Source organism: Uloborus diversus, chromosome 5 (assembly GCF_026930045.1).
Source record: "Uloborus diversus isolate 005 chromosome 5, Udiv.v.3.1, whole genome shotgun sequence".
Taxonomy (NCBI): Eukaryota; Metazoa; Arthropoda; class Arachnida; order Araneae; family Uloboridae; genus Uloborus; species Uloborus diversus.
Window position 1 is genome coordinate 80,055,615 of NC_072735.1, and position 17,990 is coordinate 80,073,604.

The 17,990-nt window shown below is 31.6% G+C and overlaps 1 protein-coding gene across 1 annotated transcript in view; it reads right to left on the minus strand.

Moving 5' to 3' along the window:
• The window catches only part of LOC129222355 (prostaglandin E synthase 3-like), a 31,191-nt gene extending 17,048 nt beyond the window's left edge, over positions 1-14,143 (minus strand). Inside the window, exons 1-3 of the mRNA XM_054856851.1 lie at positions 13,993-14,143; positions 4,605-4,715; positions 896-962 (exon numbers count right to left, since the gene is read on the minus strand). Coding sequence (XP_054712826.1) covers positions 896-962; positions 4,605-4,715; positions 13,993-14,018 — 204 coding nt within the window. The 5' untranslated portion in view covers positions 14,019-14,143. The remainder of the gene's footprint in view (positions 1-895; positions 963-4,604; positions 4,716-13,992) is intronic.
• Between the last annotated feature and the right edge of the window lie 3,847 nt (positions 14,144-17,990).

Here is a 17,990-nt window from a genome sequence, read left to right on the forward strand (position 1 = left end):
AGTAAAATGAAAAATCATCTATTCTTTAGTATGTGATAAAATAATTCAGTTGTTCAAAATCAATTTTCTGTGACTTACACGATTAGTGCTGCCATCTTTACCAAAAATAGTATAAAATAAATAAATTTTAAAATATAATTAAGAACAAAAAGTAAAATTCTCTAATTTTCAGTAACAAGCGTAAACTTAAATTCCAAATGTTCAAAATATTAAAATTTTTATAAGACGCAAAACTGTAGTTTTTGATTTGAGATGCATAGTAAGCTAGATAAATGCGTAGTTTCAATGCCAAATGCATTGTAACTGGCAGCCCAGGAAATGTAATAAGACAAGTTTCCCATACATGAATAGTTGCCAGTGGTGCAGGGTGGGATGGAGGTTTTGGGATCCCTCTCTTTCCTACAAACTTTGGTTTCTACACATACTGCCAATCCTATTGTATTTTTATTTATGTTGTCATTTTTACTAGTCTTGTTCACAAAAATCCCCCCTCTGACCTAAGTATCAGTGCCAGTGTGGCAATGAGGTGAACCCTATGTTTTCAAAATAATGGAACACTAAGTAAGCCATTTTTTTTTCCATTTAGTACAATTTTACTACTTTTTTTTTGCCTGAATAAGCTAAATATTGTAACCAGATATTTTCTTGTAGTACTCATTCTTTTGTGCAAAGTTTCAACTACATTAAAAAACTGATATATACAATGTGTAGTTTTGGAATGAGTGTGATATCAAGTGGTTTCCATACAAATATCTATTATGCCAACAGTTTGTTAAAACTATTCAAGCTATTCATAACAATTTTGAATGTCTTTAATAGTTCACCAAGCTATTATCAACAACAGTCAAAATATAGTAAATTGTGAACATCTTAGTTTCAAAATATTTAAATTTACCTCAACTTTAATATCCTTGTAGAAATTGAGAATATTTTCGAATTCAGTTCCTTCTTCATCTTTTCCTCTGAAATTAAAATATATACAATAAAAACTTGATGGAAATACTTACTAATAAAAATATAACTTGCAGTTATAAATGCATGATTTTATATTTTAAACTTGTAGCTGCCCACCATCTATCCGGTAATTCAGATCCTAGTTCAACAACATAGCTCTAAGCTACATGGTACCATGTAGCTCCAGTGCATGACCTTGTTGCAAAACAATGTCAGATGAAACTCCCTCTTTCCTTTTTACCACTTTTTACACAGTAAAGGAAGTATTGTAATTGCAAAAAATATTCACTCAAATATCAACCTAAATTTCTATTTTGTTCATCCTAGAATGAATGTTGAGTGGTTCTCTCACCCTTCCTGCCTGCATGAGCATATGCTTCTAAGTGAAACATCCATTTTGGATGATCCACGAACGCATTATCACAACTTGTGATGTCTGTATCTTGCATAACTTGAAAATCGGCAACTCATAAAAGGTTGAAATTTTGTGTGTAGATTCTGAGTGGGGTCTACCTGTTGTGCACCTCCCCTTTTGGATGTACTCAAGTAGTCAAAAAAAAAAAAAAAAAAAAAAAAAAAAAAAAAAAAAAAAAAAAAAAACCTTGTGTTGTGTAAACACATCATTGAAATTTTTTCCCTTTTTTATTCTTTCAGCAAAAAAACTTTCTACTTGAGGAAAATTAAACATTTGTGAAAAACATTTGTGAATGACTGAGGGTTTTAGTTGATTATAAAATATTACTATTAAAACTACTATTATTATAAAATATAATAATAATAGTAGGATGAATTAAAAGACAAATACAACTTTACTCCGTGTTAAAGAACTGTCACAAAAAAATTTTAATGTCACGAATGAGATAATTATTGTAAAAAATAGGCAGAATATAAACATTAGAGCTTCCCCCAGGATTAAAAAAGGATAGGGTGCTGTTTTCTAAGAAAGGACACTTATTCAAGTTATGGATATTTTTTTAAACTAAAAAGCATGTCATCTCAAACAACAGTGGACCATTTAATGGGATTAAATGTCTTACTGTCGCTCAAATGCGAAATTGAAATGTGCTTTTGTCTCTGGCAAATGGAATGCAGTTAAAATTTATTTTTGCCATAAATTGACATTTCAGTTAATCTTTACAATAAACTCCAAACAAAACTAAATAAAATCGTTCCAGTTATCCTGAAAATTTGATAACCTCTAAGGTCATTTCTTAATATTCCTGCCAAAACTTAGATGCTTAACCAAATTTAATTTTTGACATAGGTTTGTTATTGGATAAAGAATTATGTAAATGTCAGTTAAAAAAAACATTTAAAAAATTTTAAAAGCATGCTTTTTTCATCCAAAAAAATTGAACTAAAAGGTTGAAAATAATTTTCTTTTATCACAAAAAATTTATCCTATAGAACACATAAGTTAACATCAGACCTATTGTATTACGATACATTGAAATGATCATTTAAATTTCTGAAACCACTTATTATGTCATTTAGTTTTCATTTTCACATTCATTAAGGTGCCAATCTATGCAAGCAGAAATCTAAAATATAATGTTTAATGAATGCAGAATTAAGTTGTTTTACAAATACACATCAAGATTGATAAACAAAACAAAATAATAAGGCAAGAAAAGTGGCAAATTATTGCATACAAGTGTTTAAAGGTTACAAGGAAGCTATTTTCAGTGTTAAAGACATCAGCTTACGTGGAGGATCATCCAACAATGATTTGCATTGTTTTTTTGTATATATTCCTTTTATCATTCTACTTAAAGCAAACATATTGTTTTATTACTTAAATTGACAATTTTTAGCTTATTAAAATGTATAGAAGGGATTATAAAGAATACAATACACATGATTTATAAAAGCCAAAAAAAGACCATTTTTTTCCAAAACAGCCCTAATAAAAGCCGGCCGGCCTGGCTTTTTTTCAAGAAAAGGCCAACTTTTTTGCAACCCTGGAGTCTGAAGGCATTTCGCAAAACCCTATTATTAAGGAACGGTCGCTCCTGAGGTCTATTTTACTTTTCCTCGTGCTTTTTAAGAAAGTTCCTTGATGCCTCAATGGAACCAGAATACAGTCATATTGTTCTATGCCAGTCAACAAGAAATACCTACTGCTTAAACTTGAATCATAACCAAACGTTCTGCCAACACAAACTGTTTTAAACGCTGGAATTAGACTTTTTGCATTCAACATGGACTTTTCGACATTCTCCCGTTATTGCAACTGCTCCATTACTGCAAGCGCTTTGTGCAGTTGTAACACTGGATCCCGTTGCTTTTTATTTAGCTGTGACTTGGAACATTTCATCACGATCTGCAAGCTGAGAAAATTGTTTACGGAAAGTAAAATGGTCTTGAATGCCGTCCTCATTAGCAAAAGTAGTTCACTTTTAATGTGGTGTGTTGATTTATCAACTTGAAATAAAAATTAACCAGCTATTTGTGGTTTATCTATCAACTTTTTTTTTAATGTCATCGGTCATCTCATCAATTTGTCTGATAACATCGTCTGGAATTGTGGAATTGGCACTTTGACCACTTCATTAATTGCATTGGAACCTATTGTTCCCATTGAGAAAAGATAAAATGGCGGGAGTGAGGACTTGTGATGAATTTAAAAGCAAAGCAGTGAAAGAAATCGGGGTTTCTCTTGCCTATTTCATGTAAAATGTGCCAACCATTCATCGTTGTTGAGTCACGCGACTTGGGATCTTTGGGTCAGCTTTTGCTGAGACTTGCTCCCTATCTTTTAATTCCTGTTCCAAGATGTTCCCTGTATGATTTCTTTACAAGCTGGTAAGACAAATGTTTCACCGTTGGCATGCAGTTTTCAATTCAATTTGACAATTAATTATACTAGCAAGATTATATCTAAACTCTTGCACAGGTAAAATACATCTCTATGCAGTAAGTTACCGTCCCTAGGTCAGAGCTAAGGCAGAACTAGATGATGAGCTGACATCCGTCTTCAACTCCGTTATTTTCTATTTATGACTGATGAGTTCATAACAAGACTAAACTTCAGTCTCTGAATGGGATAACCGGGCTTACAGTATATTGAATGTGAAACACACCTCTGCTTTCCTTTTTTTTACAACTCCGAAAATACCGAGACACACCAAGGACCTTGTCGCGGCACACCGGTTGAGAAGCACTGCTCTATACTAAACAATAAGACAGGATTTTTTTGTTTTGTAAGAAATATATAAAAGAAAAAATCCTAAAAAGTTATTTTTTGCAAAAGGAAAAAAAAGAAAATTTTGTTTTTACAAAATGTGGACCAAAAAATAAAAATCTACGTTGACCCCGGCTCTTACAAGCCCGATTTCATAAAACAGAGATGATGATTTTACTAAAGCTGATGGTTTTAATATGTTTCGATATTGTAATGATTCTGTTCTTCCAGGTTAGATTTCCTGGAAGAACAGAAGACCTGGAAGGAAGAACAGAACCTGGTCCTATTTCTTCCAGGCTGCTGATTTTATAGCCAGTGATTTCATTATTAGCATATTCTGTAAATGCATCTTCTATTATAAAATCATTCAAGAATTTAGAAATCAAGAAAAATAGGAAGTAAAATTTGAAGAATTGGAAAAGATTAGCACAAATTTCTAAAGCTAAATAATTCAAAACTGCCTCACCTAAAAACCAGCTTGTCAGAACTTAATTTGATATCTGGCTTCTTACAATCAGGAACATGGATAAAAACATATACAAGGGTCCGCCTTTCAGCCCACTGCACAGATGCAGGCCTAAAATTATATGATTTGAAAACATGACACAACTATCTAATATATAGTCAATACATATATAGCATTAGAAATCAGGGGTTTGTTAACGGACACATCACAAAAATCCAATCAACCAAAATAAACCTTTCACAAAATTCTGATAAAAACCTAAACAGATCTATCACAATTGTTTATTATAAAGGGGAATCTGAAATCACAGTGATGCATATTTCGAGTATAAACCGATTACTTTTGGAACCTTTTTTAAAGTTAAATTAGAAGAATCAGCTTATACACAGATCTGATATTTTTGCAAAAAAAAATATCAGCACTTTTCTATGATACTTCTGAAAGCAATACATATTACTAACACTGCCCAATATAGTGCATTTTTGTTTCTTTAGCAGCTTAAGTTAGTTAGCTGTTAGCAGGGGTATTGTTACAAACTCGTCTTTCTATGAAAATGCAGCATAAGGACTTTTCTCCTTGCTCATGACTTAAATTTAAAAAAAAAGCATATATCAGCCAAACTGAGAACTGATTGAACTTAGAACTGTAAACTGATCTTGAAAAAATAGAAATCTAAAAAAAAGTGTGTGAGTCTTGCAGATGAAAAATGTTTTTTATGTGTTTGTAAAAAAAAGCAAACTTGATGAAAAAAGGCAACTTAAAATCAGGAATCTTTCGAGATTATCCATATAGTCTTTTTCGGGTACCAGAAGAAAATTATGTTGCAGGCAGGATAACGTATGAAACACACAACATAAAAATCAGGGTTTCACTGTACTCAACAAATAGTGAAGTAAGACAAAACAACGTTAGAAGAAGCACAAATTTGCAAATTCAGAGCTTCGATCCAGGAAACTTGGAAACATTTATCCTTTATTGAACGTGAACTTTATGATTTACATCTTTCGGTTTCTAATTCCATTCCCGACTTTAACATTGACAGAAATTCTTGGTCTAGAACCCTTCATTCCTCTGATAAACATCAAATTGTTTTGAAAAAGAAATTAGCTATGCTTTGTAAATCTTCTCATGTCGTTCCTCTTGATAATTTACCTGTTGTTAATAAGAATGTTGTTAATCTTTCTACCGTTCCATTAAGCAATTCTCAAATTGAGGCTCTAAAATGTAATGATAATTTTGCTGTGAGTGTTAAACCTTCTTTTTCAAAGCTTATTGCTCCTGTTGAGAAAGCTTTTAAATTTAGTGCCTTAACTTCCTCTCAAAAAGATTCGATTCGGCATCTTATAGCTTCTAATATTGACTTTAATTCGAAAATTTCTAAACCTGTATTTGCTAATACTTTTAGCCGTTCTGTTAAAGACTTAGTTTCGAATTCTGATCTGGTTAGCTGACAAGGGTAGCCAAATTGTTGTTCTTGACAAATCATCTTATATTGATAAAACTAATGATTTGATTTCTTCTGGGCCATATGCCGAAATTTCTAAAGATCCTAGTGATAAAGAGTTATAAATTATTTCATCTGCTGTCAAGTCTGTTAAGTCTATTCCTTCAAATGTTAAACGCTCTGTTGTTCCATCTATTGCTAATTGTGCTAGATTTTATGCTTTACCTAAGGTGCATAAAGCTGGTATTCCTTTCAGGTCGATTGTTTCCAATATTGGTATGGCTTCGTACAAACTTGCAAAATATTTAGTCTCTGTGTTTTCTCCTCTTAGGAGTCACAATTTATTTACTATTAAAAATTCTGTTGAGTTTGTTAAAAAAATTCATAGTTTCGTTCCAAATAATTCTTTTATGGTTTCTTTTGATGTAAACTCTTTATTTACGAACGTTCCCGTCGAGGGTTCATTGTTATGCCTTCATAGAAGACTTTCTGAATTTCATTTCACCAATACGGAAATTGAGGATTTAATTTTCCTCACCCGTACTTGTCTTAAGCAATGTTCTTTTGTTTTTAATGGGTAATAATTTTATATTATGTTAGATGGTCTGGCTATGGGAAACCCACTTAGCCCCATTCTTAGTGATATTTACATGCATTATTTTAAGGTTAAGCTGTTCCAAAAACTGCAGTTTCAATTTTATGTTTGGTATGCTGATGATTGTTTTGTTCTATTGAACCAGAATCAGTTTGAGAGTGATGAGGTTTTATACATTTTTAACTCCATTGATCCTCATATTCAGTTTTCTTGTGAGAAAGAATGAAATAATTACATTTCATTTCTTGATGTACTTGTTTCTCGTACTGAAATTGGTTTTCAGGGTGGCGACAGGAACTGTGAAAAAAAGTTCCCTGACTTTTCCCTGATTAAGTTCACCAAATTTCCCTGATTTACGTTACCAATGATAATGGTTTTCTTTCTTTGCTCTACTTGAAATAAATTGTATGTTTGTATTAAATGCAGTATTTTAAACATTTTAAGTTGTGTAAAGTTGTTGAACTAAAGATATATTTTAAAAAGATGCTACTTTTTTAATAAAATGGTTTTTTTAAAAAAAGACAATTTTTTTTTTTGGAAGGAAAGAAAAACTTACAAAACAGTATTTTAAGTTTTTATACAATGAAAAGATTATAGAAAATTAAAAAAAAAAATACTTTACTTCTAGAAACCACTTAGCATAAGAATTTTAAGAAACTATTAAAATTACTCTTAAAAACATATATGTATTTATAATAGGACTAAAAAGTAATTGAAGTAATGTAGTTATTCTTATATAACTAATTGACATATTTATGCAAAACAGATGAAATCATTTGACATTCGTTCGTAGGGAGCTTTTCTCTAATCAAGAATATAGGTTTTAATGAATGAATACAGCATTTTAACAATAAAAAAAATAAAGATATTTACTTAAGTTCACAAGTTAACTCTATTTCAAATGATTTCAGTATGTAACGAAAAAAAATCTTAGATTGCTTTTGTAACAAACAACTTTGAATGCAAGGGAAAAAAAAGCAATTAGTTAATATCAAAATGTATAAAAGAATACAACTTGGTTATAAAATTTCAAAAGTACTTAAGTCTGAAGAAAAGAAAACTTTTATAATCAGCGGTGACAACAAATAGTGTAACGGCAAAAAACAAAGGTTTTTTTTTATTGAAAGTTCAATTTTAGCAATTAAACTAAAAACCCAAAGAAGTAATAACTTTTAAGTTTTTATAGTATTAATTCAAAAACCAAAGATTTCTTCTTGAAATCGTGATTACAGAACTTAATTACTTCGAGACAATGGAATAAAGGCAACGGAGCTAAGACATTAATGAAGGCTTCCTCTTTGCCTGTATGGTTGTTTATTTTACATAACATTGAAAGCGTAAAAGGAAATTTCAAGCTAAGGTAAAATAAACAACCTAACAGACACAGAAGCAATCTTAGGAAGTTCATCCTGTGGTTAATAAGCAAGATTCAATACTTTGGCGTTGAGGAAAAAAGATGCACAAATATGCGGCAGTGTAACACCTCATTAATTTTACTTTTTTTGAACAGATAATTGGCGGAAAATGCGTAGGGAATTGGAGTACTTAATTTAAAAAAAAATTTTTTCTTCATAAAATCGATTTTCCCTAATGTTTTGTTATTTTTTCAAAATTCCCTGATATTTCCCAGATTTTTCACTGATTAATAAAGTTCCCTGACTTTTTCCTGATCTCCCTGAATTCCCTGATCTGTCGCCACCCTGGTTTTGAAACTACTGTTTATCGCAAACCTTTTGCTGTTTCTTTACCTCCTCATAGACTATCGTCTCATCCTCTAAATCAAAAATATTCTGCTTTCAATTCTTTTGTTTATCGCGCAATTAATATTTGTTCTTCGTCAGAACTTCTTAAAGTGGAACTTAATTATCTTAAAGCTGTGGCAATTGATAGAGACTATCCGCCAACTTTGATTGATTCCATTTATAAAAAACTTTCAAATAAATCCCAAACTAAAGTTCTTAACTGAACCTTCGAATTTGGTTGTTTTGCCATTCTTTCCATCTGTAAGCTATCAGGTTGCTAAGATTCTAAAACATTTCTAATTCCAGGTGGTGTTCTCTCCTATTAATAAACTTTCATTCTCTTCTCTTAAAGATCCTATTCACCCTCTTAACAGGCACGTAGCTAGGATTTTGTTAAGGGGGGGGTCCAAGGTTGCTCGAACTTTAAAAATGGAAGCATGCTAAATCAGAAGCATTAACTGTTAATTGTATAAATTGATACTATTCCAATCAACTAATAAGTATGATAATTAGATTAATTAAGTAATGATGTAATATAAATATGATAATTAAAGCTTTGCAATATATTTGCTTTCAGAAAAAAAAAAACCGCTCATATTTATTTTAACTACATTATCAACTGTCTAACTCAATAAATGCTCCATAATTCCCCACTCCTGACTGTTTCGAATTGGATTTTGGACAGCATTTAATGCTTCTATGGACGAAAATATCGCCAAGGCTCATTAAAGAAAAGCTCGAAATGTTTCTTAATTCATTTAAATTTTTAGAATTCATTCAGCGATAAGAAATGGAATGATATTTCCAATCTTCATCTTTTTTTTTATAGTATTTTCATATAAAAGCTTAGGAAAACATTATTAAAGCCGTTCAAACAACTAAAATACATATAGAAAGTGTCATTGCTCGTTAATAAGTATTTTCTTGTGATGTATTGCTAAAATAGGTATTAAACATTTTTCTTGGACATTTTCTATTTTAGGAGTTTCGCATGCAGAGTCATTTAAGGGTGATAAGAGGAAGTATTACTTTTAGAACTTTGGAAAATGAATAAATACACTTACGAACACGTTGTATATACATAATATTTTTATGTATAGTCTTTACCCCTCTTCAGGAAAACAAATGAACAGAACTATGGATTTGATTTAGTTTATTAAGCTGATTCAAAACAACTTCTGTGCAAAATGTTCCATTCTAAATTTAAAATTTCAATTTAAACAACAACTGTAAGGAAATGACCGATAGTAACAGTAATGAATCATCACAACAAAATTTGACACTCTAGTCCTAGTTATTTTACTAACAATATGGAAATATAAAAATTTTAAATTTCTACATTTGGCGGTAGTCATCCGATTTCGATCCTTTAGGAGTTAATCTTTGCCCTATTTGTGATAATACGGCAGCACCAAAATTAGATATACTGTAAAAAGCTAATCATATTTCGGTGACAAATATAAAAGGTTTATCGGTAGTTTGAAGACTCAATTAGCAAACATTTTGCTGTAAGTCTTCAAATGTTATAATCTAAATGTTTAAAAGAAGACAAATCTCTTGTAAAAACTCTAAGAAAAGTTGTAAATTAAAAATCTAGATATGATTTAAATTGATATTTTGAAATTATATAACAACTAGAAAATCGCCCGTCAAGATATGATGGATGAAAATTGATTCCACATTTGAATGAAGAAATTGCCTGTTTGGTGACATTTTGATAGTTGATATTTTAAACCCTAACTGCAGTGGATTAACCCTAAGCTTCAGTAGATAACGTTCATTGTTGACCACTTTTTCGTTTCTTTAGTGCCCTAAAATGACAGTCTCACCAGTAAAACAGTTAAGTTACTGGATCCAGTTCAGCCTTGTTACAATAAAGCCTTTCCCTGCATTTTAAACATTACCAAAACATATTATCAAATTATCATGGTGTGGAGCGAGTTTCATTGTTGATGAGGTCAAGAGAGTTACTCGATCATTGGCTGTTATATATATGAGGATAAGAACAACAACTATTATTCTTGCATTCGGAGTCTACTGTGCTTTTTAACCATGAATGTACAGATACTTGTAAAATAATTCTTAAATACAAAGAAGTCAGTAAATAGCTATCAAAAAATTTGCTAAATGAAGCATATGCACGAATATTATATAGTATTTTATTCGAAAAATGGAACTAGAAGATAGAAGAAAATATATATTTTCAGTTAAACTAATTAATAACTTTTCCTTTTGATCTCGTGAACACAATTCAGTTAGTATTTTAAAATAATGATTTAAAAGAATTTCTTTGTGAAATATATATGTATCTTTAAACGTATACATCTTTACACATGTGTTAATCATTCCAAACTTAAAACTAAAAAAATCAAACACATCCAAACTTTATTTTTAATTGAATTTCTTTGTTTTCTTAAACTTAGATATTACTGAAATCAATTTTGTTATATTAATATTAACCTTTATTTATTCATCTTTTTTTTTACTACCCCCAGATACATATTTTTTTTTTTCCTTTTTTATAAATCATATATAAAAACGCAAGAGATAAAACATTTGCAAAAATTCTAGTTCTTTTCGGTACATTTTTGCTCAGAAAGAGTGAAAGAAAGAAAATCTGTTACCTTGTGATGAAAATGAACTAATATTCAGAACGAATTTCCAGACATTAGTTTCATGGTTGTAGAAAGGCAATCTACAACCATGTTGTAGAAAGGCATTTACAACTTTTCTTAGAGTTTTTACAAGAGATTTGTCTTCTTTTAAACCTTTAGATTATAACATCTGATGACTTAGAGCAAAATGTTTGCTAATTGAGGCTTCAAACTACCTCTAAACCTTTTATATTTGTCACCGAAGGATGATTAGCTTTTTACAGTATATCTAATTTGGGATCTAATTTTAGTGCTGCCGTATTATCACAAATAGGGCAAATATTACCTCCAAAGAAAAAGGGTAGAAATTTAAAATTTTTATACTTCCGTATTGTTAGTAAAATAACTAGGTTTAGAGTATTAGATGAATGCTAAAAGTTGCGAGCTTTCGGGACACAATGATATAAGTAATTCATCATTGTTACGAATGAAAATTACAAATGAAATAAATTGAATTGATTGGTTAAAAAATAAAATGATATTCGATGCTATTTTTGTCTGAATAAATTTTTAAATAAATGAGAAACACATAAATGACAATGCATAAAATTGCTCCTATTGTTAAAAAAAAGAAGAAAAAAATCACATTAAAAAGAACTGCAATACAACTTACCCAGTGGGGGTTGGCTAATTTTTTCTTATGTGTTTATGATTTTGCTCCTGATTTTTCCCTTTAACTTTGGAGGAAAACATTCGTGCAACCGACCCATACCAATGGCAGCGAATGAGAAAGGGAATGTGCGACCTAACAGAGTTCTGCACTATCCAAGACTCTAGGAGCCTTAGGCACCTTCTAAAAAGACTATATTACAAGGGCGGCTGACCCCACTGTCGCTTTCCTCCTTGTATGACCTTCCCGCAAAAACATTCCTACAAATTTCCTGTCTGCCCAGGGTCTTCTGTCTGCCTGTCTCCGACATTTTCATCATTGATGACTCTCATCAAGCTTTCGTTAACAATAAATGTTTGCTTACGAGCTGCCGGCGATTTCCTTGCGGGGAGGGGCACTACGATAGTGTCTCCTTTTTCGGATAGCTGCTGGCGATTTTCTTGCGAGGCAGGGGACTAAGATAAAATGTCTCTTTCAGGTCTGCGTCACGTACCACGGGTTGAAGACTTCTGTCGCTCCCCCCCCCCACTCCCAGAGGTTCTGTTGTTTTGAACTAAACTGAATGTGAGAAAGTTGTCGTTTAAAGAAAATATTTAGGACAAAAGAATTTTTTATTTAATTTTTTTTTTTTTTTGGAAAATTCTGTTTATGTAAGTGCAGGGGGACAGTGACCTATCAGGAAGGGGGGTCCGGACCCCCTGGACCCCCCCCTTGGCTACGTCCCTGCTCTTAATTGTTGTGGAATTTATAGAATTAATTGTAGTTGTAAACTTGCCTATATTGGACAGACTCGGCGTGCTTTAAAAATTCGCTTGAAAGAGCATCAAAATTATGTGAAAAAACAACAATTAAATAAGTGTAGTATTGCTCAACATTGTTGGGATTCGAATCACTCTTTTGATTTTAACTCTTATCAGATTGTCCAAAAATGCCCCAATTCATTCGATCTTGACTTTTGGGAATCCTTTCATATTTTTTCTTTAATTTTCCTTTTTTCGAATATTTTTTGTTTCTGTTTATTTTATTTCATGGTTTTCCATTCAGCTTTTCCTTTCTTGTGGTTCACGGTTACTGACAATTTCTTTTCTTTTCGTTTAAGCTTCGGCTTAATCTTTGTCCGATTGAATTCTTTCTTTCTGGGTTTCGTACCTAAGAGAAAGCTCTTGGCCTTTGCTTGCATTCCTATTGGTTCCTGATCGGTTTATAACGTTGTCATTGGTGTTTGGCTAATCCGCTGTTTTTATCTTTTAAGCTGCTCTTATCTGCTCTTGGCTTTTGTCGGATGTCTTTTCATCCATAAGCTCATTATTTTTTGCATTGAAAAAGGCGTTCCCTGTAACGCCGAAACATGTGTCTGCTGTAATTTGCAAATTTGTGCTTCTTCTAACGTTGTTTTGTCTTACTTTACTGTTCAGCACAAAGGTATTTATTTATCTCAACAAATAGTGGTTGATATTTTTTGTCCTTCTGTTTCATACACATTTAATTAAATTATGGAGGATAGAGAACAAATTTCAATTTTAAGGACAATTTAATAAGCATTGTTCTTCAAAATGGCAGGGTTGTCCACTTTTTACTTTGAAAATTTTATGTATTTTTTTTAAAGCAAAATGTTTCTGATGCCCCCTCTGTTACGCTTGAAATGCGTAAAATGTTCTTTTTACTGCACAATTTCATTGCTTAAAAAAAAGAGAAGCATTCTCCATTTGAAGATCCTAAATCATATCATCTTCAAAATTTCAAGGGAAAACATTAAAACATAAGTTTGCACAGCTGCTGCTCAAACCGGGCACTGACAGATTAATTGGCAGACTGCAAATTCAAACTTACACATTTGGGCCAAAATTATATTTGTAACAGTCAATCCGCTGCTGGAAGAGTCCACTGAACCAAATTTTTTGATTATTTGAACACGAGGCAATAGGATTTTAAAGTGGGGTAAGCTAGAGTTATTAATTAAGCAATTGATGAAAAAAAATTGTTAAACAGTGCTTTATATTTCCTAAATCACATGAAAAATTTCATCACAATATCTTTAAAGTTGTGAAGATAAAAAGATATTTAAAATCTAATTTATGGTTTTGGAGCATCGATTGATCTTGAAACAGAATACCAGTCACCGGTTTTTAAATGAAAAAGAAATACTATTTAAATCCAGATTTTTTTTTAAAAGCAACACAAATGAATAAAAGCTAAGAAAATGCAAACGACTTAAAAAAATGAAAAGGATCATGTCATGAATAGGGAATCAATTAAGACTGCTCGACAAGCCCCTTTTCTGTGGCTAATATAAAAGATGGGAGCATAGAAATTGGTGAATGTGAACAGATATAACTTTCAAACCTTTTTGCACTTTCGTCACCAGTCATTTTTCAAAAATAAATTACGAGGATAATAAGTTCGAAGGAACAACGATTCCACACGTGCCGCACTTTAACAAAAAAGGGAATTTCCGCGTTATTCTAGATTGTTTTTATTTTAGGATTGCCAGATTTCTTTGTGTTCTTCTTCTTCTGCTGCTATGAGATTAAGGCCAAACTACATTTGAGAACTGAGAGAAACCAATACACCACCTGGCGAAAGAATCTAAATAGGATAAGATGGCGATTGCCCGTTGTTCGGTAAGTTAAATTTTAACCAATGGAAAAAAAATGTTATCCGTGTATTTTAACTCATTGAACAAAAATTAAAAAAGCTCTCAAGCTGTTATGTTTGCAGAAACTATGTTTTAACAAAATGTTTCTTTCTGACAAATTTGAAAAATTCATCATGAGAGAACTTATCTTTTCACGATCAAAATACTTCCTTTGAGAACATGAGACACGAAAACATTTTGCAACTTAAACGAATCGGAAAAATGACCCTAAATAAGTAGCATATATTTGCCATGATACAAGTATGTTTTATCTCAGGGTTGCCACCTCCACTAGTTAGACAGTGCAAAGGAGCACTCCCTAAATATCGCGAAGACTCCCCCCCCCCTCCTAAGAGCAAGAGCCCCCTAGAAAAGAGAAAACTGCCCCTCAAAACATCCCTTAAAACTTTCAATCGCGCAGTCTGTACCATGACCCCCTTCCCCCAGCTGGGCACCCCTGTTAAAAGTAAATAAAAAAAATAATTTGAAAAAAAAAGAACATAAAAAATCTTTATTGAGTTACTTTTTTTTAATTCTTTGCAATTATTAGCATACAGTGGCGGCTCGTGCCTTGAAAAAGTGAGGGGGCCAGATTATGGCCCTCCCCCGGGGCTGGGAATTATTTCCCTCCCGTTACCGCCGCTCCCCCCGGTTTTTGAAAAAAAAATATATTTTTTTTTAATTTTAATACTTAAACTTCCATAAAAAATATTTTTTTTGTTAAATAAGTAAAATTAAATTCATTTTAAACGCTAGATAAGATAAAAAAAATACTTAAATTACTGAGTAAATCACGAAATCAATTCCTACATGATATTAAAATATTAATATCATGTTAGGTCCATGATTGCCGGCTGGGTTGTGCACCTTCACCCCCTGACTTTCAAAAATAAGATTTAAGTAAGCAGATTGGGAAAAGCTACAAAATCACCACGAAAATTCTCACGTTTATATCCAGTACGCTTTCCAGTGCTGTAGTACGCCTCTCTTGCAGCACTAGTATAGTAAGAGACTACAAGGGATACACTTTCAACCCCTGGCTTTTCAAAATAAATAAATAAATTTTAAAAAGCAATATTAATCTAATGTTTTTAATAGTAATATTATTTTTTATCTTTTAATAAATAATTATTTTGAATGAGTAAAATTAACTTTATTTCAAGCAAGGTCAAATTACAAAAGTGCAACAATATTGGGATCAGAGAAATATGTAAAAATTATAAATTAATTAACTTTAATAAAGCTACAAAGATGAAAATGCATATCAATATTCGCTTTAAAATAAATAAAATAAAGATAGATAAACTAAATGAAAAAAAAAAAATAAATAAAAAATTAGTTCAAAAAGAATCTTAGCGATTTACATGCTGATATACCCTTCTGCATATGAATTTGCCGACGCCCTTAGGCCAGATTCAGAATTTTTACGCAAACGAAGAAAAAAAATATCGAAATATTTCTATTTTCTTCAAATTATTGATAACTTGGCACATTTTCTTTAAAACTACATGAGCAGCAATTTAAAACATAATTATTTCTGTGTAACAATGGGGAGACACTTTTTGAATAAAAAAATAATTTTGTAACGATATATACATACATACAACACAACGCACAACAGTGGTGCAACTGGAATTTTTAAGGGAGGTCGGAGGGGGCATAACACGGAAGGAATCTCATCAATTTGATTGATTTGATTAGCTCATCAAATCTCTGTTTTGATACTTGTAGTTTTAAAAACGCAATTTTAAACGATCTTTGTTAAAGTTAGGGGAAAGAACGGTACAATAAGAGATTCCGCGGAAATTTGTAGAAATTGAAGCCTTAAAAAACGGTTATTGGCCATTTATTGACGTTTGAGTAAGGAATGGAGCTCCAAGATTCTCAACGAGCATTTCTTTTCTTTTTTTTCTTTTTTGAATTTTTGAAAAATAAATAGAAATTAATTCGTCTCTCTCCCCCCCCCCCTCCAATTTTGAAATTGCAGTTCCAAAAACGCAATTGTAGACAAAGTTTGAAGATTTTTACAGGATGGGGTTTTGAAGCTCTCTCCCTCCTGAAATTTTTTTCAAACTTGAAATCCTAAAATCGACCGGAAGAAAAATAAAATCTTCGTATAATCCGCGGATAATACGATGGAAAAAAAATGAAATTTTGGTTTAACATACAATTTTTGTCACTAAATTTAAAAACCCGGAGAAGTAATAAATTTTGAGCCATATTCAAAACTAGTATAAAAAAATTCTTAAAAATAATTATTTCCTCTCTAAATTTTCATTATAGTACTCTAATTACTTGAAGACAAAGAAAAGAAAGTCAAGAAAGTAGCAAACGGTCTGATCTTGTGCAAATGAAGGCTTCTTTCCTTGCTGTATGTTGTTTATTTTACATAGTCTAAATCGTGAAAGAAGAACATTCAAGCTTTGTAAAATGAATTACGGGTAGGTAACGGTCTCGGCGAATCCTGCTGTAAATATTGAGGTTCAATGCGTTGGTGTTGAGGGAGAAAAAACACAGATAATCCGAGGCAGCGTATAACCCGCACCTCATAAATTTTCAACTGTTTTAACTGATAATCCACGGATATACATAGGAAAATACGGTACAATCCCCCTTTTTTATTTCAAGCACGTACGCACAAAAAAAAAAAAAAAAAAAGAAAGAAAGAAAGAAAGAAAACAAAAGAAAATGAAAATAAATTAAAAGTTATAAATTATTGTCTGAAAAAAGTGGGGGGCCCGGGCCCCCTCTGGCCCTCCCACGAGCCGCCACTATTGGCATATAATCTTTTTTCATTCAGATTGTAAAGAAGGCAGAGTCTGAGTGAACCAAGTGATAAACGGTACATGAAAAAAAAGTATGTTTTCCCAGACTGCTTATTTTATACTGATAAATAAAATAACTAGTACTGAAGAAACTATCTAAAGCTGTCGTAATCAGTAAAGTAGAATAAAATACCTATGAAAATATGCAATCTTCCTGTGTAGAACTGAACACCAACAGTGAAAAAGTAAAGATGGTAGACAATAGTTCAAAGACAATATTAGAAATGGTAAAAGTATATAAAATTATTCTAAACAGCAAAAGAACAAAATTATGAAAATGAAAGTACATCAATGTATAACAACAGAAAAACAAAGTGTGAAAAGAAATCCGATGACTCTAAAGTTTATGAACTTATGCATTATAAATAACCTACGCATGAGAAACTAGGCAAAAATTTTTTTACAAAAAAGTAAGAAAATCACTAAAAACAAATAGAAAAGCAATGATTTATAGTAACTTAATAACATCACAAAATAGTAGAAGACAAGTAGTTTTTGTTTCTATCCGATGTACAGCGCCACCCATAGATACTTTCCCCGTTCCCAATTAGACTAGGCACTATAATTAAACCCTTCCACGTTTTCAACGGAGCACTTTCGGGAAAGACTTGTTACTTGTTTTGAAGATATTTTTATATTATGTGCTGACAACTTCAAATGATGCTTTCATTAGAAAAACTTTTTTTAGCGAAATGTAAAGCGGCGTTCAAAAATAATCTCATAAACGTCTTCTGCCAAGGGAAGGTGGAAGGTAGTAACTGCGAATTATTTCAATTTTTTACATTTTTATCACTTTTTATGCTTCAGCTTTATTGTAAAAACTTGCTTATTTGGTTTCCGCTGTAAATAAAGCACGAAAATAACGTCAAACTTCAGCTTAT